General features: G+C 53.2%; 1 protein-coding gene across 2 annotated transcripts in view; it reads left to right on the forward strand.

Moving 5' to 3' along the window:
* NOL4L (nucleolar protein 4 like) overlaps positions 1-25820 on the forward strand; it is a 124473-nt gene that overhangs the window by 33508 nt on the left and 65145 nt on the right. The window contains exons 1-3 of one of the 2 annotated variants that reach the window (XM_080683743.1): positions 8248-8499; positions 16283-16438; positions 22967-23078. In XM_080683743.1, coding sequence (XP_080539869.1) covers positions 8302-8499; positions 16283-16438; positions 22967-23078 — 466 coding nt within the window. In that variant the 5' untranslated portion in view covers positions 8248-8301. Of the gene's footprint in view, positions 1-8247; positions 8500-16282; positions 16439-22966; positions 23079-25820 lie in introns of those variants that run through there. The other variant, XM_080683744.1, reaches the window with a different exon arrangement.

The raw sequence follows: 25820 nt of genomic DNA on the forward strand, positions 1-25820 counted from the left end.
CCGTGGAAGGTTTATGAGCTGGCAGCCCTGCGCAGCATATTCCCTTCGGCAACTAGCGCTGCCTCCGTGGAGCAGGCTTTCCCAAACCTCATTTCTTATTGAAGGGCTGCCTGGAACAGTGTTTAAGAATGAGAGTTCAGGAAAAAAAAAAAGAGAGAGGGTTCGGCCTGGCCGATGTGGCACAGTGGTTGAGTGTCAACCTATGAACCAGGAGGTCATGGTTCTATTCCTGGTCAGGGAACATGCCTGGGTTGCAGGCTTGATCTCTCTCATCACTGATGTTTCTATTCCTCTCTCCCTCTCCCTTCCTCTCTCTGAAATCAATTAAAAAAAAAAAAAAAGGATGAGAGTTCTGGGGCCAGGCTGGCTGGTTGGCCTGTGGCTCAGGTACTAATGAATTGTGTGACCTTGGTTTTGTCACTTAACTTCTCTGGGTCTCAATTTTCTCATTCATAAAAGTTGTTCCTATTTCCTGGGGTTACAGTGAAGATTAAATGAGTTAATATATGTAAAACGCTTAGACCAGACCCTGGCACATAGTGTCCAATAAGTGTTACTTGTTATAGAGAAGGAAGGCAAGATATCAGGTTACTCAGTTTCTCAGATGGGAAAAAAAATCAAGGCACTCTAAAAGTGAGTGGATACCCAGAGTCCCTTTGGAGGGCTAGGACGGTTCGTGCGTTCGTTCATTCATTCATTCATTGGTTCTCGCATTCAATAACTGTTCCCTGAGAACTACTCTCTCTGGATACTGGGAATTCAGTCAGTGGTGAACAAAACAGGTTTCCGCCCAGGGAGCTCTCAAAACAGCCATTGCCTCAGATACCCACACACTCTTCCCATGTCCCACCTGTGTGTCCTGCCCAGGCCAGAGGCAATTAGAATTTTAACAGGAAGTATCTTGTGAACCAGGTTCTTCCCAGCTCCCAAATCTGAACAAAGGGATAATAGAGATCAAAATGACCTTCTTTGTCCCACCCTTCCTACAGATGAAGAACCTGAGACCCAGGGAGGAAAGGCAGGAGCCAGGCCCCAGGGCTCTCACTGTCAGCACGTGTCTCTGCCCTGCACCCCCAGGCCCTGGGCAGGAGGTCAGAGCAGGGGAAGTGATAGAACGCAGTGAGATTCTGGATATAGTTTAAAGGTGGAGCCAATAGGATTTGCTGGTGGATGGGATGGGCATGGAGGGATGAGAAAGAAAGAGGAAGGCATCAAGATGACTCCCGGGTGGAGATGGAGAGGCTTCTGGTGGAGGAGATTGAGTGGTGATGACTGGGCAGTGGACAGGGTGGTGGTGGTCCACGCACTTGTTGGGTGAATAGATGGATGCCTTTCCTTGGCCCTCTGACACGCACTCACTTTCAGATATGTCTAGCCGAAACCGGTTTGGCTCAGTGGATAGAGCATCGGCCTGCGGACTGAAGGGTCCCGGGTTTGATTCCGGTCAAGGGCATGTACCTTGGTTGCGGGCACATCCCCAGTGGGAGGTGTGCAGGAGGCAGCTGATCGATGTTTCTCTCTCATCGATGTTTCTAGCTCTCTATCCCTCTCCTTTTTTCCTCTCTGTAAAATAGCAATAAAATATATTAAAAAAAAATTTTTAAAGATATGTCTAGTCAGCTGAATGGAGGCAGAGGAGGAATGTGTGACCTGTTAGAGGTGTGACCCTGGGGGCATGACATGGTGAGATTCAAGGACTGGGTTCCGGGCCTGCCGACATCAGGAAGTTCCATCCAAAGTTCAAGTTTTCTTCTTCCATGAAATTTCCCAACTTTTAAATATTAGCAATAAATCCAAAATTGTAATAAACCTCTGCCTTCCCCCCAAAATACATCCATAAGCCCATTTCACCTGTGACCTGGTTAGGACCATCTGGTGTGTGAGTCTGGAGTCAGACTTCCTGGGGAGCCTGGCTCTCACTTCCCAGCTGGGCACCCTTAGGCAAGTAACTCTCAGAGCCTTGGTTTCCTCATCTGTAAAATGGGAATGATAGTACCCATCTCTGGGCTCATCCTAAGGATTCTATAGCTGACAGTTATGCTGAAACACTATTTATGATGGATTTTGTTAGTGACCGAGGCAGATGCTGCTGAAGGGGAAGAGCACTAGGCTTCGAGTTTGCCCGAGGGTGAGATCCCTTCTCTGTCTTGGAAAGCTATGGCCTAGGACTAATTTTTAGACCTCTCTGAGGGAGAAGTTTGTTGCTCTTGGAGTTGGGCAATGGTTGGGATACCTGTTGAGGCCTCTGAGCCCCCCAAACCCCTCTCCCTCCCTGCCTTCTTCCCTCCAGCCTTGCCCACCCACCACCTGCAGCCCTTCCATCCGCCGCCAGAATGATCTTTGGAAAGCACAAATCCCAGCATGGTCTTTCTCTCCCTTGAGAAAAATGGTGTTGGCTTCCTGCTGCCTTTGAGAAAAACGTCCAAGAGCCTCATCCTGGTGTGGGGAGGTGGGAGGCGGCCCTCACCTCTCTCTGTCATCTCCCTCCACCAGCCCTTCTTAAGTACCAGCTGCACACAGCCCCTCATCAGGCCGAGAGTGCCCCGTGTTCCTCTGCCTGCCCATCATCCATCAAACACATAATAAGCATCTGCTGTTTCTCCATTCCAACTACTTACCTCCTATGGTGACACTACCACTTGCCCAGGGTCTCCCTGAGTTTCCTCTTACCCCTTCTGCTTTGCAGCCCATTTTCCACAAGCAGCCAGAGGATCTTTAGGAAATTAATTTGGATGGTGTCATCTGCCTGCTTAAAATGCCTCCATAGCTGCCTGTTTCACTGAGTAAAGCCACACCCCTATCCCATCTCTCCAGCCACATGCTGCAGGTTCCCCACTCTCTACTCTCCGCAGCCTAAGATGCCACTGCCTGGCCTGCCCAGCTGCCGGCCTTTTTGCATGTGGTTTCCCTTCCTAGATGCTTTCAACAGCACTCCTTCAGAAGGGTCTCCTTGACCACCTGCCCACACGTACAAATCACTTATTTGGGAGGTGTGGCCGCAGAGTCTGCCTGTGACTCAGTAGCTGCAGGGACTGGTGGGGGTATATCCAACTTACTCTTGGCACAAATGCCACTCATCCTTCAAAGCCCAGCCAAAAAACGTCACCAACTCAGTGAAGCCTGTCCTCCTTTACACAGCCCCATGCCCCGCCCTGTTCCTGAGGCCCCTCCTCCTGGTCCTTCCCTCCGAGGCATCCCCTGACAGCAGCGACAGCTCCCTCCTGGCTTCCTGTGAGCTTTCTTTTCTTCCCTTTCTGTCTCCCACACTCAACACTATAATTATCACTGGATGGCGAGCTCCTCAAGGCCAAGGAGCATCACAGTAGAGAGGGCTAATGTTTACCATGCTGACTCTGTGCTAAGCATTTTCCTGCGTCCTCTCCTTAAATCTTCACAACCCTGTGGGGTCGGCTCTCCTCAAAGTCCCACCAGAAAGAGAAGCCAGTGGAGGCTTAAGGAGGTTAAGTCACATGACCACAGTCACCCAGCAAATCTGACACCAGAGAGCTGAAACTTTTAATGAACAGTGGCAATAACGTACGTACAGCACCTTCCACCTGCCCGGCATTCTACTGAGCCCCCCCCCATTCAGGTGTTTCCTGCTTATAATAACTTTTATTGCAACTCCATTTTATGGCTGAGGCAACAGAGACACAGAGAAGTTAAACAACTTGCTGAAGCTCAGGAGTGGAGTAGGAATTGAACCCATGCTGTCTGGCTCTGAGTCATGCTCTCAAACCTCATGCTGTGCTTACAATTGTACCCTCCTCCCTCTGACCTGCCTGGGAGGGTTCTCTGTGTCACCCCATCCCCAACACCTGGACTATTAGCTAGCCCTCAGGTGGCACTAGTTAGTGAGTGGGTAATGAACGATGAAGCAGGTAAGCCAGTGGACATGGGACTCTATCTAGCCCAGCCATCCTAGAACCCTGTGTCTGGAAGCCCCAAGATGTGGCTGCCCCTCTCCCAGGGTCTGTGCCTAACACCACCACCCAGTTGTCCAGACAGCCCCAGAGAAGGACCAGATTCATAAACATGAGGCTCCTCTTGGGCCCAGGAGGGGCTCTGGGCACTGTACAGGTCCTCAATATTATTGCTTTATTGTCATTTAAATAGAGCCTGCCTCAAACAGGCCACCCAGTTTTAGCCACCAGCACTGGACAAAACCCCCATTGAAAAGCCAATTACAATCACTCCATCTAAATTGTCATGGATTTGTATAGAAAATTACATCTCCATTTAGTTCTGAAGCGACATCCTGGGCAGGACAGAGGGGAGGCTGGCCCATTTACCCCATGGCTTAGCGCGGGTGCCTCAGGCAGAGAAAGCCCAAGCTGCTGGGTCTTGGCCGGCATGGGGAACAAAGGCCAGTTTGTGGGGGCCCAGAGAGAAGCTGGGCCTCTCAGGGCGGCTCAGATTCCAGGCTGGGCCGATGGACCCTGCACCGCCAGCTGGTCTCCCCTGCTGGCGGCTGTGGCCAGACGAGCTCCTGACAGCCGGCTTCAGGCGGCCGGCCGTCAACCCCACCACCATTGGAGGTGGTTTGGCTTATGTTCATGCCCACGCTGCCAGGAAATGAAGGTGGGTTAGCCTAGGGAACACTGGGCTGAGATCCTGAGATCTTGGTTTCATTCATTCATTCATTCACAAGTTATTAAGTGCCTGCTGGTGGCTGTGAGAATTGCCATAGGGTAGACATGAGCTCCAGTCTGAGTGTCCTGGGTTTGGTTCCAAACTCTTTTCTCATTGGCTATGAAGAGCAAGCCATACATTTATTCAGGTAGTTCTGGAGTTGTTGAGCACCTACTATGTGCCAGAGAACAGGACAAAATCGTCCTGACTCTTGGTTCTTAAATCCAGTGGGAGACCACTGTTTTGCGAATGGTAAGCGTGCTGAGGGAAGTGAACAGGGGATGACACGGCTTTTGGGAGGAGCTATGTAAGGAGGCAGCTCTGGAGCTCTGGCGCCGGTCACACCAAGAGCAAGTGGCAAGGGCATTCCAAGCAGAGGCAACAGTGTGCATGTGGGCGGGTAGTGAGGCAAACTGGAGCAGCAGAGTGAGCGTGTGGTGGTAGACAAGGTTCGTGGGGGCACCCTGAGGACTCTGTAGACCCCTTCTCTGAGCCTCAACTTCATCTGCAAACAAGGGAATGACGACCTTCGCCTCCGGGGGCTCAGGCTGGGACTCAGGGAGATAATGTATGTAAGATCTGGGTGGGAGCTGGGCACAGGATGCTCCTGGCTAGCTAAGATAGCCTCACTTAGAGGGCGCTCTCCATGGGCCAGACAGGGACAGGGGCTCTGCATGTTGTCACTCATTCACCCTCCCAACAACCCTAATAGGTAGGGCTGTTATCCCCATTTCAAAGATAAGGAAACGGAGGGAACAGCATGGCTCAGCTAAATATTTGTTGCTGTTCCAATCACTCATACTATAGGTTAGCGTTAGCCCAAAACCTGACACAGAGAAGACCCTCAAAGAGTGTTTGTTGAATCTGAAACTAGGTGTATGTAACTCTCTATGTGGGAGTCTGACTGTGACTCTGCCATTGACTGTATGGTTGTATGTGACTCTGAGTGCAAGTGACCGTGTCTGGAGCCCAAATGCCCAGTAGCTGTGGGGACTCTGTCAGACCAACTGTGTGTGTGGCTGTGTCAGACTATTCATCACTGTCTACACACATCTGTCTAGACCTGAAGGGACATTTGGCACCCTTCCTGGGATGGCTGGCAGGCCCAGAGACTACTGAGGGGCAGGATGGCAGGTTCAGAGGTGAGGAGGGCAGAGTCCCCATCCTCCCACACCTGGCTCCACCAGGCATACAGGCAAATGGAAAAAATGTTCACACCCAGGGCAGGCGGATGGCTGCCCCATCAGGGACTGCTCTGTGCACAGAAAACAAGTTCTTCTGGTATCAGCTCAAGTTTGGCAGGAAGTGGCTTTTGGGTGGCAGGAAGTTGGATTCAGCTCATATCAACCCCAGCGGAGGGGCAAGAGAGCAGTTATCTGGGGTTAAACAGAGTAACCGAGAAGCGGGGCCCCCACACACTATACCCGATAGAGCTGAGGGCACAGCCCACCCCTCCTGGCCATTTGGGATGATGGGTGGGGAGGGGAGAGTCCTTGTAAAGAAGAGCTGCCACCCATGTAATGACTACTTGGCCCCAGACCCCAGACAGAGCTCATCATCCACCTCCCATGACCCCCATTTAGTAGATGTACACACTGAGGCTCTGAGAGGCAGTGACTTGCCCGAGGACACCAAGACAAGTGGAGAGAAAGGGGAGAGAGAGACTGTCAGAAACTTACAACTATATAGAGACAAGAGAAAAACCAGGACAGAGAGCAAAGAGGAGAGGGGAGATGGGAACAGGATAAAGTAGTTGAACGAACGCAGCGAACAATGAGACCACACCAATGGGAAGACTTCTGGGGTGCCCACTGCCTGCCAGGCCCTCACATGGAATCACAGCTGACCTGGGGATCCCGAACCCATTTTCCAAATGAGGGGAGTGAGACCCACAGCCTCAACGGCTGAGCTAGGCCTGGAGTTCAGGTCTGATTCCAAAGCCCTTGTTCTTTCAGGCCATGTCCCTGTGCCTAACTTCTAGGGAAGGGCAGTGGCTATACTAAAACCGATGCCCAGTCCCGCTAGCCATTTGCCTGGGCACGCTGTTGCATTCACCCAGTTGGCCAGTGGAGAGCCAGGGTTCAAACCTGGGCAGGGTGGCTGCAGAACTCATGTGCTTAACCATGTGACAGGGTGTGCCAAGTACTATGCCAGAGCAGGCAGAGAAGGCCATGGCCCTGCCCTCAGGCTGGGATCCAGAGGGTCCAGCTGCTTCTGAAGCTCTAAAGCCACACCTGGCAATAAACTGAATCTCCCAACTCCCAGCCCTGGACCCCCCCACCCAGCCCCCACTGGAGCCCCTGGGGAGGGGGCCACTGTCCTTCTGTTCTCATCCGAAAAGCAGCACCCAAGCTGTTCCCTGGTTGAGATGTTGATTTGAAGCTCAGTTTGCATATCGTTTGCACGTTACTCAGCGCATGTCAGAAGGTACGAATATCTCCTTTTCAGGGGGAGGGCTGTTGGGCCCCCCTGCCCTCCTCCAGACAGCAAAAATGCCAGCCGGCTAGACAGGGAGCTGCGCCCTGGCCTCTGACAGCACCCGCCTGCTGCCACCTCCCCCATTCCCTCCTGGAGCCAAATTTAGGCAGCTCTGTTACTGAGAGGTGGGGAAAGCGGAGGCAGGAAACGGTGAGGTTGGAGGCAACTCAGCCTTGGTCCTTGAAGGGTGGGACAGCCCCAAGGGTGCCCCTGTCCCTAAAGTCTTAGGCCCAGCCTCCCCCCATCCCTCCTCCCACAGGAATGCGGCTGGGTTAGAGAACGCTGGGTTCTCAGCTGTAGCCCTGGGTGCTGGCTACTCTGGCTATAAGGGAGGAGGGAGAGATGCAGGGAGGGAGGAGGTCATGGCCGGGGCAGTGGGGAAGGGATCAGATAGCCTCCTCCTACCCCAGACACCGCTGCCACTGGGGACAGGAGCCTGCTCTGCTTTTCAGCACTTCCTGCCCCTCCTTGGCATGCCCCCCCCCCCCAGGCCTGACTGTTGATGGGGGGCAGGAGGCACAGCTGGGCCTGTGGGGACTGAACTCCCCCCAAAAGGCCCCACCAGCCATCTCTTCCTTGGGCCTAGCCTTTACCTTGTGGTCTTAGTTTCCTACCTAGAATGATTTTCAAGTGGCTCCCCACACTAAGAGCAAGGGTTTCTGGGAGGCCTGGCAGAAATTAGGGACATGGCTGTGGCTTAAGGCCTAGGAGCTTCTTAGAAATCTAAGATTTCTTAGGTAGGGCTAAGAGAAGCAGCCCCTCACTGATGCTGGGACAGGATGTGGGTAGACTGAACACTGAAAGAGGGAAAAGACCTAGATTGGATACCAGCCACCGTGAGCCCAGGGGTGGAGTTAATAGTGCCCAGTAGCTGAGAGCATGGATCAAGGGCTCTGACTGCGTGGGTCACTTTGTTCTTAGTGACTGTGGGCAAGTTGCTTCAGCTTTCTGTGCCTCAGTTTTCTCATCTGTAAGATGGGGATAACAAACCTTCCAGGGCTGCTGGGAAAGTGAAATGAAGCAGTGAATTCTTGGCACACGTGAAGTGCACCGCGATGCCAGCCACCGGTGTGATTGTTTTGTCTCCCTGAGCAGTTGAGAAGCGCCCCGCCCCCCCCCCCCCCCGCAAGCTATAACGGATGTGAACGCGATGGGGAGGCGCTGTAGCTTGGTGGTTAAGTGGCCATCGGGATGGGGGTTCAAGTCTGCATGACCCTGGGCAAATGGCCACACCCCGCAGCGCCTTGGGCGGGGAACGGCAAAGGCGCCTGCCGCAGAGGGTCGGTGAGGATTACACAGATCGGGCTTGGCACAGCGCCTGACGTAAACCGGACGCTCCACGAAGGAGAGCTGGCCAGATCGAATGGTACCGCCCCCCACAAAGGACAGGTGGGCAGCGTCCCGGGGGTGGCGGGGCGGGAGCAGGGCAGGTGCACGGGGAATGGGGGAGGCGGGACTGAGAGAGGAGGAGCTCGAGGGCGGGAGGGCGGGCGCGCGCGCGCGCACGCGCGCGCGCAGCAGGTGCGCGAGGAGTGGGCGGAGCCCCGCGCGGGCTGGGTCTCCAGGTGAGCGGGCGCGAGCCTGGAGGCAGGGGACTGTGGTGGTGGTGGTGGTGGTGGTGCGGAGCGGGGGGGGGGGGGGGGCGGGTGAGGCGCGCCTACCGGCCCACCGCGGAAAACGTCCCTGTGTCTTTAACGCCCTCCTCCCCGCCTCCCCCCACAAACCCCTTTGTGCGCCCCCCCAGCCGGGCTGCAGCCGCGGAACCGTCCCCCCTGCACTGACAGCTGGTATCTAATTACTGTGTGAGAATGGAAAGTCAGGCTGTCCCAGCTCGGGGGAGAGGGGATTAACGTCTCCTGCAGAATACACTTCCTCTGGTGGGTTGCCATGGTTACTCTCATTACCTGCCTGCCCGCGAGGAGCCCGCGCGAGCCGCTCCAGCAGGCCCTCCGAACCCGGGCCGGCGCGCGCGCCCCTCCCTGCCGAGGCGCACGCGCGTGCGCCGTAGGGGGAGCGCCAGCGCCTCACCCCTGCCCCGCGCCTGGCGCCGGACGCCCCGCCTCCGTCCCCCGCCCCGGCAGCTGTCAGCGGCGCGCGCGGCTCGGCCGAACCCAGCGCGCGCTGTCAACAGTCATTAGCGCTTGGGCCGCTCTCCTCCCCTTCCCGCCCCTCCTCTACCCCCTCCCAGTCCGGGTGGGGCCCGCACCTGGGGCCCCTGCTCGTTAGCGCTCCCGGGCCGCCCGCCACCGCCCCGTAGGGACCCGCCCGTGGGGCCTGCTAGACTCAGGGCCGCCCCGTTCCGCCTAGAGCCCCTCCCCTCAGCGACCCCTTACCTTGTCCTTGGCCGGCGCCCAAGGGAGACGGGGGCCCCAGAGTCCTGGAGCGCGGCCCTCCAGAGAAGTGGTGACCCCGGTCATTTATGGGTGTCTCACCCAGGGCAGGCACTATTTATGTATTATTTGGGTTCCCACAGCCATCCTGTGAGGTGGTGAAAGCCATTGTGCATATTGTGTCACCTCAACACAGGAGAAAAGTGAGGCCCAGGCAGGCCAGCTCCTTGCCCCAGGGTCGGGGCTGAATTGTCCTCAGGCCTGTGACTTCACCCCTTGAGCAACTTGTCCCTCCTGACACCCCCAGACCAGAATCCTCACAGTCAGGCCCTGACCTTGTCCTGCCTGAGAGTGCCATTAGCTGCTCTTTCCCTCCATCCCTTAAACCGGGGGTCATTGTCCCTCTCCTGCCAAGAGGGGAATACTTTTGCCCACCACACCCCTCTGTTCTTTTCCCTTCCTCCCTTCCCCCTTTCCAGACATCCCAGAGTTAACAAAACCAAAAAAGGAAAAAGAAATATTCAGAGCTGCTTGAAGGGTATGGCATCCCTCAAAGGTAGTGCTGTTATTTGGGGACTGATCCCTGACACCTTTCTCTGTGGCCCTGGGTGTGCATTTGGGTCCCGGCATGATTTGAAAGAAGATGGAGATTCGGTGAAGCAGAAAGGAGGTCTTGGAATATTTGAGGCCTGTTCCAGATGGCAGGTGCAACTCGGTGGCGGCTCCACACTAACAGTTGGAGATTGTGCACAAGGGTGGAGAAGAGGCAGGTGCTACATTGAGTCCTCAGTGCCTTGTTTGTGTATTTATTTGGGGGGGGGGGCGAGGGAGGTCCTCATCCCTCTGTACAGACCTACAGAGCGCAATGCAACTATGGGTCCTAAAATTCTGGTGTGAATCTTTATTTTGGAGGATTTTTTTGGTTCCTAGTTCACAGTAGGTAGCATTCATAATCCAGAGACATGCAATACTGTCTTTGTCCCACTTAAGCAATACCCTCTTCTCAATCATCTGATTGCCCTTTACAATTATGACTGGCTTCTCTAGGGGGTTCTGAGGAGAGAATTCTGGAGATTTGGGTGAGGATCTTCATTCTGAATTTCTATTCTTCTTGTTCTCTCCGTTTTGTTTGGTTTTTAAATTTCTCTCCACCTCTTTCCTTTCCATCTGAGAACCCTTTGCAGGAGGCTGACTCCTCCCCTCAGGTCTTCTTTCAGTCCTGCCAGGAGTTAGAATGGGACTTTGTAGGAAACTTCCCTCCCCCACCCCCCAAATTGCTACCCAAACTTCCAAACGCTGATCCTACCTGGTTTTATTAAAGTGTGATTGAAAGACAGGAGAAGTTAGGAGAGCATGAGGCTCATATTCGAGGTAGCCTCTGCCTATAATCTGGGCCACTTAGCCGGCTGGCCCAGATGGGATGGAGCATCTTCACATTTGTCTGCACAGTCAACTCCCACACAGGTGGTTGCCAAAGGTGTGTTTCCACTGGGGTGGGTTCTGCTGACTGACCTCCTCTGATGACAGTCTTGTTGGTTTTTATGTCTTGTCAAAAGCTGGATCTGAATTGCCCCAAAAGGGCACATCCTAAGGATTTTGTGGTTTCTTCCTCTACCTTAGGAGCCCAGTTGAGAAATGTCCCCGCTATTTAGCCACCTCCTCTCAACCATGGCTTTTTCATTGCTGGAAGGCATACACCACTAATACAGTGATGGTGGCCTGAAACGGCGAGCCCACCTTGATACGTATGTAACTTACTATCAGTAAGTGGCTTGGAAGTTCCAATGGAGATGACAGAACTGCAATCCATTAGCATTTGGACCTCACCTGCCATCAAGGGCAGGGGTCCATTTAATTGGCTTAGTGGGATACAGACAAGATACAGTCAGATTCAGGTGCTTACCTGAGGGATGACTCCTGACAACAGCTCATGAGGCCACCTGGCATTGGCCTATCTAATGGCCCGGTAAGGCATTCTGTCTCCCTTGTAAGTCTGCAGCCCTGAATGTAGGAGCCTTCCTTGTGCTAAGCATTGAGATCATTTGAGGAAAGTGAGGAAGCCCTAAAAGACCTGTCAAAGGATGACCTGTGTAAGTAGTAATTAACTGTGCCAGAGAGGACTTAAAAATCTGATGCCAGGATGCTGGGCACTCCTGCCCTTGCTATTCATAATCCACATTAAGTTTCTGGGCAGGTATTTTGAATTTATACTAATGTTACCCAGTAAGATTCTTTTGTTCACACCATTAGGAAAATTGGCCTTCATTGAAGAAAAAGATATTAATATGTTAGGCCTAGAAGCACAGAGCATGTCTGTATTTAATGAGTCAATGCCAGTTTCCTTAGTAGTTACCTTCCTGTCTCAATTATGGAGACATTACATTCATCAGTTCTCAAAATTGGCAATAATTCATCGGAATTATTTGATGCCTTGTAAAACCCCCAGATTTGGCAGGTATTGTGTGGGGCCTGAGAATTTGCATTTCTGACAAGTTCCCAGATGATGCTGATGATGGTGACCTAGGGAGCACACTTTGAGGACCACTGTCCTAAACATTTGGTGATTTCTTCAGTGACTTGCAACCTGGCTTTTAGTTTAGAACCCAAATGGGCTGGGTTTAAGAAAGATGATGTTGTCCAAGAAAGGTAGTAGCTCCATGGATTTTTTTTTATTTTTTTATTATTTTTAATATATTTTTATTGATTTCAGAGATGAAGGGAGAGAGATAGATAGATAGAAACATCAATGATGAGAGAGGATCATCGGTCAGCTGCCTCCTGCACACCCCACACTGGGGACCGAGCCCACAACCTGGGCATGTGCCCTGACTGGGAATAGAACCATGACCTCCTGGTTCTTAGGTCAATGCTCAACCACTGAGCCACACTGGCGGGGCTCAACGAATTTTTTAAAACGATTGCCATGTCTGGGTTTTGTTGGCCTGGGTCTGGCCAGCTGTTTGGAGTTGGCTGGTTCCAAAGGCTGGAGTGTGTTACCATGGTAATATTCTTCCCCATGCAGGAAGGCCCCAGAGGTTGGTTTTTTGCAACTGTCCATGTGTTTTTCTCATGGTTTTTCCCATAGGGTGCTGCATCCGGGGTTCCATGCCATCACTCCTGGTTGGTGTTCCCAGGAAGCTGGGTATAGTAAGGAGGCTCCAGGCCGCCTCTTTACCCAGCCTTGTAAATAAAGTGAGCTTCCTTTGTCAATCCAGGACCCAGCGTGCTGAGGGCAATGGATTAGATTAAGCTCATTTGGGTACAAAGCAGAAGTGGTTGGCAGGGGCATCCCAAGGCTGTGGGGAAGGTGCTTTCTGCTCCCTTAATTAGCAGCTCTTGCCCTGTAGAGCTGTGTCTGGATTCTCAGCTAGGGAAGGCAAGCCTCTCCTTCAGCATTTAGCATGAAGGTGATTACCTCTCTGGATGCAGGGCATGGCAGAGATGTCTGTGGCACGTGACTGCCGTGGGATTTCTTTGTTCTCCTGCCAGGGTTCTCCTTGAAGGCCACACAGATATCCTGGTGTTCTTCCCTTAGGGCGTAGCACACATGGTGTCCAGGTGGCCACCGCTCAGCAAAGGACAGTTCAAGGTGTGGCTCTGCATATCTTGTGTGGGTAGAATTCTCCTTTCCTGTGTACATCTCTACAGGTGAGATAGACCAATCATAGGACCCAGGTTTGAACATCAGGGGACATCACAATCAATTTTTGAACAGGGGACTTTTAAACATGCTCCACTGAAGTCTTTCTCTGGGATAACTTTCTGGTCACATTGGACCAGGTGCAGTGCTTTTGGTTACTCATGTCTGCCTAATAATGGAAGTGGAAGCTAGGACAGACATAGGACAGGCACTGGACAGTGTTTCACTGTTTAATCCAGGTTGATTAATGACACCTTGACTTTAGGAAAGCTTATTACAAGTTTGTGGGACAGCCTTAGCATGTTACTTAGGACCTACATAAGACTCTCTCTTTTTGTGGTAGATATTACCTGGGGGTCCCGTGGGTCTAAGGGGAAGAGATGGATGTTTACAATCCTATATGTGACAAATGCCTGATGTACATTCTCACATAATCCTTGGAACATCCAACTAGGACATTTCACAGGTTTCACATTTCACAACTGAGTTTCAAGAGGTCGAGAAGTGACCTGCCCAAGATCACAACCTGATTAGGGAGCACTTTTCAACTCACCTATTTAAAATACTGTTTTCCACCAGATTTCCTTCATTCCTTCCCACCAAAATGTATCTCCCTTTTCCAGAAGTATCTGTGGCCTGAAACAATATTATAAGCAGAGAGAGCTATTCACTTTTAAGCAGCTAAATCCATCATTATGCCTCTGGATTCAGATTACCAAAATGTTGTGGAACTACCCACTATACTTTTTAAATATACATTCTAAAAATTAAGTTTTAACAGACATACAGAAAAGTACACAGGTTATAAGTGTTCAGATTAATGACTTTTTATAAACTGAACATACCTAGATAACCACCATCAGATCAAAAAATGGAAACCCAGTTATATTTTAATTCTTAAGATTCTTTTGTTTGTTTTTGCCAATATGAACCCGTGGTTAGAAGTATCTTATAACTGACCTGTCATAACATTTGTGCCACCCAACTCTGTCACAGCAATATTTGAAGATCCCCAAAATGCTGGGTAGTAACAAGTCAGCTAATGAATGAGTCAGCTACTGATAAGCCCTGTCTACAAATGGTCCAGAACTACAGAGGGGGACTTCAGATACCCCCAGGAAAGAGAGAACAGTAACTGCTGAGAGGATTTAGGAGCAGAAGAATCATGGAATTTTACAGCTCATCTCATAAGTGGAGCTCAGGGAGGTTGAAGAGATTGCCCCCAATCTCACAACAAGGAAGCAGGACCAGCAAGCAGCTACACACACACGCACTCACCTGCGAGTACACATGCATGCACGCACGCATGCACACCCCAGATGCATGCTGCTATCTGACAAGTCCCCATTGAAATGGATCCTGACCAGGAAGGAAGCCATTGGCAATACTGTCTTCACAGGATCAGTGATGTCACCGCCCATGGTCACCACTCACCAACAGTAGCTCTAGGGTTTGGTACCCTACACCCCAAATGCCCGGATGCCCTCCCTTCCCCATTTTGCTCTCAAATGGGTCACCGGCAAAGAGACAACTCTGTTCACCCACCATGGCATGTTGGGAAAGTTGCTAGATAAAACTGAACTCTGTCTGTGGCCAGAATATGCTGTGAGCAAGGATCCCATTCAGCACAGCCTCTATTCCCCTCAGACTGCAAAGACCACGGGACTGAGCCAGCTGTGCCACTTCCCAGCCACCATACCACTCACTGGCGGGTCTAACAACCTTCCAGGCTTGTGATGTGCAGCCCAAGCTAGGAGAGACTTGGCAAATGGCATAGCACTGCTTAATGACAGTATTTATCCAGCAGCTCCTATGGGCTGGGTTGGTGCTAAGTGCTACACACGGATCTCATTTTTCCCCCTTGTAGCTCATGGGAGAGGTGCTTCTGTTATCCCTATTTTCCAGATAAAGGATCTAGGCTCAGAGAAGCTCAGGGTCACACAACCACTTAAATGATGGGGCCTTATTCAAAGTAGGGAAGAGCTGGTCTAAATTACATGGCCTGGCTGCTGCTTGTAACCACTCACTCAGTCTGCTATGTGCCAAGGATTGTTCTAGGTGCTGGGGAGATATCCGTGAGCCAGTAGGTGCAGCCTACACCCTCACAGAGCTGACGGTTCTTGAGCAGGATCCTCTGGGAAAGAATTATCTTGGAAATTTGTGTTTCAGGAACTTTCAGAGAAAGACCTTTCCCCCAAATTGTGCCCCAGCTTCCTCTTTATCTTTGAAGCCCCCAGAGACCTCCAAGCTTTTCCCTTGGGGAGATGATGGCTGAGAGCCAGGTGTACCTGAGCTTGTGTGTAGCCTTTGCCCTATGAATAAGGAACTTACTGAGCTGTCCGCTCCCTTAAAGCACCTGCCCATCCTCATATCCCTCAGCCTCACACCCTGCAGTCTCCCCCTCTTCCATCCCAGCCCTACTAATAGGGGAGGACAGGTGTTGGCCCAGAAGGTCCTCAGCTGAAGGACCCTATCTCCATCCTGGCATACCTTGTCGGGCCAGCTGACAGCACTCAATGCCAGACTGACAAGAAAGGGGCGCTGGGGAGTACGGCCACCCTGCTCACACAGCCCTGCCACCTCCACGTGGCCTCATGTCTGTTATTCTCGACACCGCACACAAAGAGCCGGGGTGCTGTTGCTGGCACTCAGCTGCTGGAGTGGGGAGGGTGAGCATGGTGAAAGCTTTTCTGAAAGGCCAGGGTGGAGGCAGGAGTCACCCAGGTGATCCACGCTGGTCCCCTGGGACCCCAGCCCAGGACCACAGTGAAAGGTTACTGCTAATTGGCGAGCTCCTGATGTGGCTGCATCTATTTAGCGCCCCCCTCCCCAGAGACTTCCAGGATGCTCTTGGCACAGTGTGTGATTCGAGAGCTCCCGCCTGAGTCTGGCACAATCTGTCTGAAATGGTGAACATGGAGCCTCTTGGATTTTTAATTTGTATTTTTGTTGTTGTCATTCCCTGCCCATTGTTCCTCATAGATTTAGTAGCAGCAGCCACCCTGGTTCTGGTACCCCCTCCCTGGGGCCCTCTCAGTGGGCTCTTTCCACCCCTAGCCAGCCCCCTCCATCTATCACCAGAGACCTTGCTGGGGTCAGAGAGCAGCGCTGACCTGCCCCCGGCCCACTGCCCATCCTGAGGGCCCAGCTTTCACCCCGCCATCATCCCTGACACTAACACAGCTTGTCCACCCTGTCACAGGGGGCAGATGGCCTGTCGGAGCCGGAGGGCATCTCTCTGAAGCGGGTCGCTGTGGTGGAAGATTTCTTTGACATCATCTACTCGATGCATGTGGAGAGCTCAGCAGAGCCAGGCAAAGCCCCCAAGCACGCTGGGCAGAAGAAAACCTACCGAGCGGTGAGATTTCTGTCCCTTGCCTCTGCTGGCAGCCCCAGGCCTTGGCAGGAGGCCATGGGCTGCGCACATGTTGGGTGGTGGGGGGGGGGGGGGGGTTGGGGCGGGAGCTGAGGCGTGATGAAAGGCCTTTGGGGACCCAGGGGGGCACAGGGCAAGGGCATGGCAGCCAGAGATGGCTCATGGGGCAGGGGGCGGGTTCTGTGGTCTGAGCACAAAGAAGAAGCAGGTTGAAGGGAGTGAGAGGGAGGGGAGGAGGAGAGGGATGGGGGCAGGAGGGAAGCCTTTCTCTCCCCATTTCTGCTTCACTCACACCCACCCCCCCACCCCCCAGCCTTCACAGCCTACTCTGCCGCTCTGAGGGGCAGGGGTTGTGTGTGGCTAGATAATAATAATCGTAAGGGCAAATGCTTTCATGGCATTTACTGTGTACCAGGCCTGTCCTGAATGCTTTCTATGTGTGAGGTTTTTTTGATCTCCTACCGCCCTGTGGAGTCAGGATTGGGAGTTCCCCAGTAAAAGTCTGAGGACCTGGTCCCAGCCTCAAGGAAATCAGTTTGATTTGGGATGGGGAGTTCTGAGAGAAAAACAAAAACAAAAACAGAAAACAGAAATGTCTCCCAAACTAGGAGGGAACAAGAGCCCAGGTACCTGGGTATTTAGCAAAGGTACCTCCAGATACTGTGCTAAGCCAGGGGCTTCCTGAAGAAGGTGGATGGAAGCCAGCATTCTAAGCTGTGGGCAGGCAGAAGGGAGGAAAGACAGCTAGATTGCTAGGGGTGGGGAGCGTCACACGTGGGGAGGTGGAAGGGATGGTGGCCTGAGCTCAAGCACGAGGGACCTGCCTGTGTCTGGTTCCATTTCCCTCTTGACCCCCATCGCCATAGCTTATGCACAGCTTTGCACCGTTTGTTCAGTGCCCACCGCTAAACCAGGAAAGCCAAGCACTTCACCTTCGTTTAGACCTGATAGCAGTCCTGTGATGGGCTGTGGTCCCATTTCACAGTAGAGGAAACTGAGACCCAGAGAGTTAAGCTACTTGTCTAAGGTCACACAGCACCTGAGTGGTAGTCAGCCAGTGTCCTCATGCCCCCTCTGTGTTGGCTTTCTCATTGGCTTCCTAGAGACCTGCCCCTCTGTGACCAGGCTTCCCCACCCAAGGCAGATATGACACCCCTCCTACCCCAAGTTCTTTGTATAGATAGCCTTGGACTGCAGTGGAGGTGGCCTGTATAAGTCTACAATTTCTCCATATGGCCTGATTTTTTAAAAACCCAACAGTCTGCCCTGGCTGGATGGCTCAGCTGGTTGGAGCGCTGTCCCATACACCAAAAGGTTGCGAGTTCAGGGGAGCATACAGGAGGAACTGATCTATATTTTTCTCACATCGTTGTCTCTCTCTCTCTCTCTCTCTCTCTCTCTCTCTCTCTCTCTCTCTCTCTCTCTCTCTTTTTCTCTCTCTCCCTCTTTCTCCCCTCCCTATCTCCCTCCCTGTCTCCCTTCCTCTCTCTCTAAAATCAATAAAAACATATCTTCTGGTGAGGATTTTTTTTAAAAAATCCAGCCCTAGCCGGTTGTTCAGTGGTTAGAGCATCCGTTTGTGGACTGAAGGGTCTCAAGTTTGATTCCCCGTGAAAGGCACATACCTCAGTTGCAGGTTCAATCCCTGGCTCTTATTGGGGCATGAGGGAAAGGCTACAAATTGCTGTGTCTCTAACACATTGATGTTTCTCTCTCTCTCCCTCTCTCTCTCTCTCTCTTTCTCTCTCTCTCTCTCTCTCTCTCTCCTTTCCCTCCCCTGTCCTTTCCACTCTCTGAAGATCAATGGAAAAAATATCCTCACTTCTCAGGTGAGGATTAAAAAAAGAAAAGAAAATCCAACAATCTGCTGTGTCCTTGTCCTCAGAAGATGGCCTTTGCCCTAAATGAGTCTTAAGGATGGACCCTTGTGCCAAGGACCTTAGAGAGATGAGGGTTCGGGCTGATGGAAGCAGGAGATTATTATACCATCTGGCCCGCCTCTCCTGCTTTTCAGTACATGTGGGAAAGTTGTGGGCAGGGAGTTATGAGGGTATTTCCACCAGAAGGTCATGGGCACAGGGAGGGCCAGCCAGGCTGGGGCCAATGTGGTATCGATGAGACCAGCACATTTGCTCAGCATTAAATTTGCCAGCGCTGGGCAGGTAGCATGTGCCAGGCCCTGTGCTCAGCACTGCCCATGCACCAGCTCTTGGTGCTGTTACCTCATTTTACAGATAAGGAAAATGGAGCCTAGAGAGACGTATAATCTGCCTGAGGTCACCCAGTGAACATGCAGAGCAAAGTAGCTGGCCCCAGAGCCTGCACTCTGAGCACTACACAGCCTACCTTTCTACAACCCCTGTGGTCAGCTAGTAAGGCCAATGACTTGCTGTTGTCCAGGTAGATGGGCTTGAGCCAGCCAGACCATGTGATTTCCCTGGTCCCCTTGGTGTCCAGTACCAAGCCTCACCTGCAGGCCCCCCCTGGATATATGAAGGCCAGGGGCTGTGGGCTCCATGCTATGGAGAGGGCAGAGCCGGGCTGGTATTGGCAGCATTTGTGTCCCTGGGCCAAGCGGCCGTCCAGGCTTTGCTCTGCATTTCCTGGCTTCTCGGCCATATGCCCGCCGCGTGCCCCACTTCCCGCTGCCCAGCCTGGAGCTGGCACATGACTGGCGGCGAGCCAGCTGGGCTGCGCACAGAGCTGGAATTTCAGCAGCAGGGCCAACGCTGAGTGGAACAGGCCAGGGCCCTCCCGCAGCGGGTGTGAGGCCAAGGAGGCTGCCGCACCTCCCTCCTCCCCGTGTGTCTCCTCTCCCTTCCCCCTCTCCCCCATCTGTCACCCTTCTCCATGCCACCCTTTCCCTTCTGGGGGTGGGGGTGGTGCCTGGATGTTTTTGTCCCCCTCTTTTCATCTGCCATTTCTTTAATCCAAGCCTAACTCTTCAGGCTCACATGCCCCGCCCCATGCGGACCTGTGGACAGGGAGCTCCCAGGAATCGGTGCTGATGGCTGCGGGGAGGACAGCCTGGCACTACAGGGTTGGTGTCAGGCTCTTGGCTGAGGTGTTTGGGGACCTGTCTCTCTCTGTTCTGCCAGACCTGAATCCTGGGACTGCCTTATCTCCAGGGCAACTGGGACTTTCGGATCCTTACAGGCCTGGGGTGCCTGCGGGAGGCAGGGGGCTGGAAAGGAGATGGTCAGCTTGTTCAGGGCATTGAAAGAGGCGTATTCTTCAGAGGGAAAAAGGACTTTCTAGCACCTACCCCTGTTCAGCAGTGGATCAGGATCAGATAATGAGCTTTCTGAAGCTGGAGGTATATGAGCAAAGAGTAGATGGCCATTTATAATGGCTAATACAGGGGATTCCCACTTTGGATAGGAAGCCCCCCGGCCTTACTTTTTGCCTCTGATGTAGTGTGACTTGAGGGCCAGAGGATCCCAAGAGGTCTTGCCAATGCCAGGGCCTGGGGAGGTTTCCAGGCGGTTCTACAAAGTTCCCTGAACCCACGTTGAGGACTGGTCCTTTCTCAAGGGGCTTTTCTGGAGCCTGCACCCATTTGGGTTAGAGTGAGCCCGTTTGCTTCCTCCCTCGCCCCAGGGTGCTGGTAGGCTAGGTCAGGTTCCAGAATCCGGATCTGGATGCCCAGACTACTTTGGAGTTGGGGCCAGATGTGGTCAGTAGCTACTCCATGTCCAGAACGTGCTAATCCACCCACAGGGCAGAAGGAGGATCTTGTAAAGTGGTGCAAATCCCCCCGATTGGCCTCATCTGTCTTTGTCGGCCTCCGAGTTGGGGAGCGAAATGGAGCCTTACAAGTCAGCGACTCTGTAAATAGCTTCTGCTCTTCCTGCCAGCAAAATCTCTCTTGGTTTTTATCACTAGGAAAAACTAAGAGGCAAATTCACATGTAAGTGCCAGGGTCCCGGCAGAAGGCCCCGAGGAGAGCAAGGCAGCGGGCCCCCAAGGCAGCTGAGGGAAGCTAAGTGGAGACAGGGGTCCTGGAACTTCCCCTCCTTAAACACGGCAGCTCTATCTTTATCTCTTTTCATGTTTTGGACCTCAGCATAAGAGTCTATTTCCAGAACAGTGCCGGTAGCTCTAAAACTATCCGAAAACCACCACCCTACTGACTAGAGCATCCGCTGGGATTGTCCTTCTCATTTTAACTCAGCCTGTGATCCTGTGGCCGTGGACGTCTGTGCATCGAACAGAAATGGTGGTTCCGTTTCTCATGTGCACAGGCCAGGAGGCTGCACCAGGAGATGCCGCACAAGGTTGCAGGCCCCGCTGGGGGAAGCACCCTCCATGCGGGTCCCTACAGCAGTGCAGAGCTGGGCTGACTCCCCAGGGAGCTCTTAGCGAGGCTACAGACTTGCTAGCCATGCAAGACAGGACAGGCCTTCCTCCCTGGTCTTCAGACAGCTCCCAGGACCTCTCACCTATCTGCCTCGGGCCAACCCCTGCTTCCCCCTGTGGAACACAGGGTCAAAGGGGAATGCACCAGCACTCTTCCTGCATGTGGCACTCCAGCCAGCCTTTGCATACTCCTGGGTCTGCAAGGCCAGAAGAGCTGGGGCCACCATTCTGGCCTGTGTCAGAGCCCTCTCTGGGAACCATTCCTGTACGCAGCGGGCCAATGGACAGCCCTCAGCAGAACAGCCAGGTCAGGAAGGCCCTCTCTGAGCCATATAAATATGGTTTCAGTGGCAGTGAGCTCCGTGTGGAGAAGTAGGGCTGTCCCTCTGGTATGAACCTCCCTTCATTTTCCCAGCAGACTGCAACCCTCCTCCCCAAGTCCTCTGTTCAGCCATTCTGAAGTCTGGCCAGGAATACCATGCCTCGGGGCACCTACAAGGTCATCTGGTTGGCCCAAGTTAGCCATAGCCCTCTGCTTTACTCCTACAGCCACTAGCCCTTCAGCAAGGCCCATCCTTCCCAACCCTGCAGGCCCGAGAGGGATTCTTCCCCTAAGACTTCCAGGCAGCTTTGGGCTGGGATGAAGATGTGCATGTGGGTGGCAGGGAAGCTCCCATCTCTCAGCCCTTACATCTAAGAAGGACTGGTGCATGGCTGACCATCACCTTCCCACCCACCAGCTCCAATCAGAGACTAGGGTTTTGCCCTTGTCCCTGACCTCCAAAGAAAGGCAATCAGACAGGGAATTTGGAAGGGAGATAACTCATCAAGAAGCCTGCCTGTTCCGCAGAGCATCAAATCAGCTGAGAAATAACAATTGTGTCACCAAAATTAACTCTGCTTTTGCAGCCAGCTGCCAGGCAGGAGTGGTCCCTGTGCTCCACAGGCTGGCTGAGCTGGGAGCACAACAGAGCCGGTCCTCTCAGGGCCTGGCTGCAGCTTGGGGTGCCCTGGACCTCCTACATCCCCACCTCTCACCTCACCCATCCACTCCGCCCTACCCTACCCAGCCCCCTGGCCACCACAGAGATTGAGCGGGGCGTTTGTGCATCCCTAAGGAGCAGCTGGGCCAACTTTCCCAGCTGGGTTGCAGCGAGGACTATGGAATGCTGGGGCGATGCTGCCCCTTAGTGGAGAAGAGTGGGAGGGCCTGGGCTCTGGGAAATGGGCAAAAACCAGCAACTGGGCAGCTATGGGCCTCAGCCAAGAAACCTGGGCCTCAGAGCCCCTTCCAGGCCCCTCAGGCAGCCAAACCAGGGCCAGTGGGTTTCCCAAAACCCAGAGCAAGAGGAGAGGGGTGGACCAAGGAGCCCACCTTCCCCATTCCTCCACCCAGCTTCTTTCTTGTGTTCTCTCCCATGCCTCCCTCCCCCCCCCCCCCCCCCCCCCCCGCCTGCTTCTCTTCTCCCTAGCTAGGGGAGGCCCTCTGGAGGCAGGTATGGGGTGGTATGACCTGAAACATGGGCTTTAGTCTGGCACTGCCTCTAAAGAGCTGTGTGACCTTGGGACAATAGGTTCACCTCTCTGGACCTCATGACCTAACTTGGAACATGGGGGTACTAAGAGTCTGTCCTGTTTGAAAAATCTGATCCCTTAGCATCAGCCTTTCACAGCTCTCCCTAAAAAGGTTCTGGACCTGTGAGTTATTGCAGAATATAGCTTGTAGAACCTTGGGTTCTGTTTACAGGCCCAGAGCCTGTAGATTTATAAACGGGTCTCAGTTTATCCAACTCTAGGAGGGGAAATTGTTTCATCCTACCCTAGAGCGATGTTCATGAGCTCATTTTTCAGTAATGGTAATAAAATGTTCTGAGAGGAATATTACTAGAATATAGGTTAAAGACTAGATAATGTTTAAATGCTTTGCTTTTTTTTCATTTTATTCAAATTTTAAAAACAAATTTTCTGCAAAAGTACTGACTCATTTCCATGGCTGAGAATCGAGGACATCTGCCCCTTGCTCCTCAAATCCCTGCCCTTCCTGGCAAGGGCCAAGTGCCTGCCACCAAGTGCAAGCACAGCCCTTGTTGACCGGGTGACTAAGCAGCTCCCCACGGATCCATATAACAAGCGAACCTCCTCTCTCCCCAGATTGCGGAGACGTACGCCTTCCTACCACGAGAGGCTGTGACCCGGTTCCTGATGAGCTGCACAGAGTGTCAGAAGAGGATGCACTTTAATTCCAACGGCCTGGAGCCCAAAGGTAGGGGAGGAGGTGGCGTGCTGGAGGCTGGCCGGTGGGGAGGCTGTACAGAGAGAGGCTTTCCCCAGAAGGGCCAGCAGAGACAGAAAAGTGCACGTCCAGCAGTTGTCACAATTTCCAGAGGCTGGTGTGGGTCCATGGGGCTGCCCAGAGAGCCTTGTTTTATATTTGTTTGTTTGTTTTGTTAATCCTCACCCAAGGATATTCCCATTGGTTTTTAGAAAGAATGGGGCGGGGGCGGAGCGGGGAGGGGGGTGGGGAGACAGAGAGAAAGAAACATTGATGTGAGAGACACATCAGTTGGTTGCCTCCCAGATAGAGCCTGCAACTGAGGTACATGCCCTTGACCAGAATTGAACCCAGGACCCTTCAGTCCGTGGGCTGATGCTCTACCCACTGAGCCAAACTGGGTAGGGCTGTTGTGTTTTTTAAAGGCAAGTTTCACTGAAAAACAAATAGTACATCCCTACTGCACTTCTGGGCCCAGGCCACAATTCTTCTCCCATGAAGCTCTGGATGGAAATGTCCACCTCGCCTGCCCCGTTTCCTAAGCTCTGTAATTCTTGCCACCCAGGTCTCCCCCTCAGCAGTGTCCCATGGGTTTGGTCTTGCTGACCCGACTGTAAGCTCTTGGAGGACAGGAGCACAGCCTTGTCCTATAGCCACCCAACTGCCAGTATTAGGTCCACCCTAAGTGTTTGTCTCTCCTTGTGTAGAAATCAGAAATCTAGGGGGATTGGTTAGAATTTAAAATGCCCAAAGCACTTGTGACCAGCCAATGTTGGTCCCTTGGACCGACATCCATGCTCTCCAGCTCTGCCTACACAGTGAGATGCAGCAAAGACCCCCACATTCGTCCCCCCCACATGCCTAACCCGAACATCCCAGAGGCCTCCAGTAAATCTCAGGTCCATCTGTTCACAGGTGGCTTAGGCACAGTGAGCTGGGCCAATACATTTGACAGATGTGGTATAACTTGCCCTGAGAAACGGTGCCCACGTGTGGGATTTATCAGGGCTTCTAGGCTGCTCCTGGGCGTCAGGCCTGCAAAGGTTGCTACAGTCCATGGCTGTTTTGCCTGAGGATGGGAATAGACTGAGAATGAAGGGTGAGCAGTTTACTCAGGTGCCACCCTGCAAGTCGGGAAGGGAAAACCAACAATGAAGCCCAAACAGGTGACCACAGAGGAACTGGAGCGCAGGTGTCGAGTAGGGTTCCCCTCATTTTGGTTGTCCCTGAGGCACATGAACATCAGGGACAACTTCTGACACCAGCCAGCTCATCAGGTGCAGAGGCTTTTCTGCCCGTGGGGGCCGACAGGCCACAGCTGCTTCATCAGGTACGTCAGATAGCTTCTAAAGCTTGAGGGACAGGAACAAATCTAGTTAATCCCTCCTAAATGCTGGGTTCCTGGTTTAAGAGCAGTGCCTCCGGGCCACACTGGATGAGTTAAAATCTCAGCTCTGCAGCTCAACAGATGTGTGTCCTGAACAAGTGACTTCGTCTCTCTGAGCCTCAGTTTCCTCATGTGTAAACTGGGGTTAATAATGGTAGTCACCTCGGGAGCTGATGAGGATGAGAGTTCATTTCTGTTCCTGGCGCAGGGCTACCAGGCCCAGGAGGGGTGACCTGTGGCTGCTGCAGTTATTGTGATAACCCTGGATGCTAGAGTGAGGCCCCTGCCCCATGTGGCCTGGCCCGGCTGACTGGCTGTAACCCCTGGGCCAAGACAACATTTGGTACCTGCAGATGGTACTAGAAGGGCTTTCCCTGCTGCACTCCCCACCCCGCCCGGGCCTGAGTCCCAGGGGTGCCCACCCATCCACCTGTCCTCTCCTGTTCTGTCCTAATTGTTTCCATAGCAACTGGGGTAGGCAGATACAGAATCTGTTCGCCTTGGGGAACAGAGGCAAGGCCAAGAGGGGCCTTTTGTGGGCTGCTCTGGTATCTGCAGGCTCCATCTCTGCTGCTCTCTTGCTCTCTGCTGGTGTGGAGAACAGTCTCACCTCCCCCAGTCCTCAGAGAAGGCTGCGAGGTCTCAGGGCTGCATTTCCACTCCTCATCTGTGGGCTTCCGCGTGGCTGGGAGGGCGATGCTAGCACAGCAGCAGCCTGTTTTTTCATAGCTGCCATCACCATGCCTCCACCCCAGGGTAGAAGGAGGCGGGAGAAGGAAGGGAGGGAGGCGGGGAGGGAGAGAGCACACAGCCTGGAAGGAGCCGCCTAGAATATAAACCAGCTCTGTGGGCTCCGGGCTGGAGCCTCTCTTTCCAGGGGCTTGCTCCAGGCAGGAGAGAGGGCAGACAGAGTGAGGCTGTGCCTGGCTCATCCTCGCTTGTCCTTGGGTGGAATGCCACTCCTTTGTCCCCAGGAGCGGAGCTTTCCAGGCAGGGAGAACAGGAGACACAGAGGAAGCAGGAGACGGGTGCCCATGGGAGGGCATGAGCTTGGCCTTGCCTCTGTTCCCCGAGGCGAACAGATTTTGTTATCTGACTACTCAGTTGCTGTGGAAACCATTAGGACAGAAGAGGAGGGCACAGGTGGATGAGTGGGCACCCCTGGGACCCAGACCCGGGCAGGGTGAGGGGTGCAGCAGGGAACTTTGTTTCCTGCTGTGTGTCCCTCAGCAGGTTAGAGGGCCTCTCTGAACCTCGCCTGCTCAGAACAGCTCCTGGGAGCCTATGAGGTATCTGTCCCGGTTTACCTCATAGGAAAGGAGGCATGGAGGGGTGTCATGGTGAAA

This window comes from Plecotus auritus, assembly GCF_963455305.1.
Source record: "Plecotus auritus genome assembly, chromosome: 8".
Classification (NCBI taxonomy): Eukaryota; Metazoa; Chordata; class Mammalia; order Chiroptera; family Vespertilionidae; genus Plecotus; species Plecotus auritus.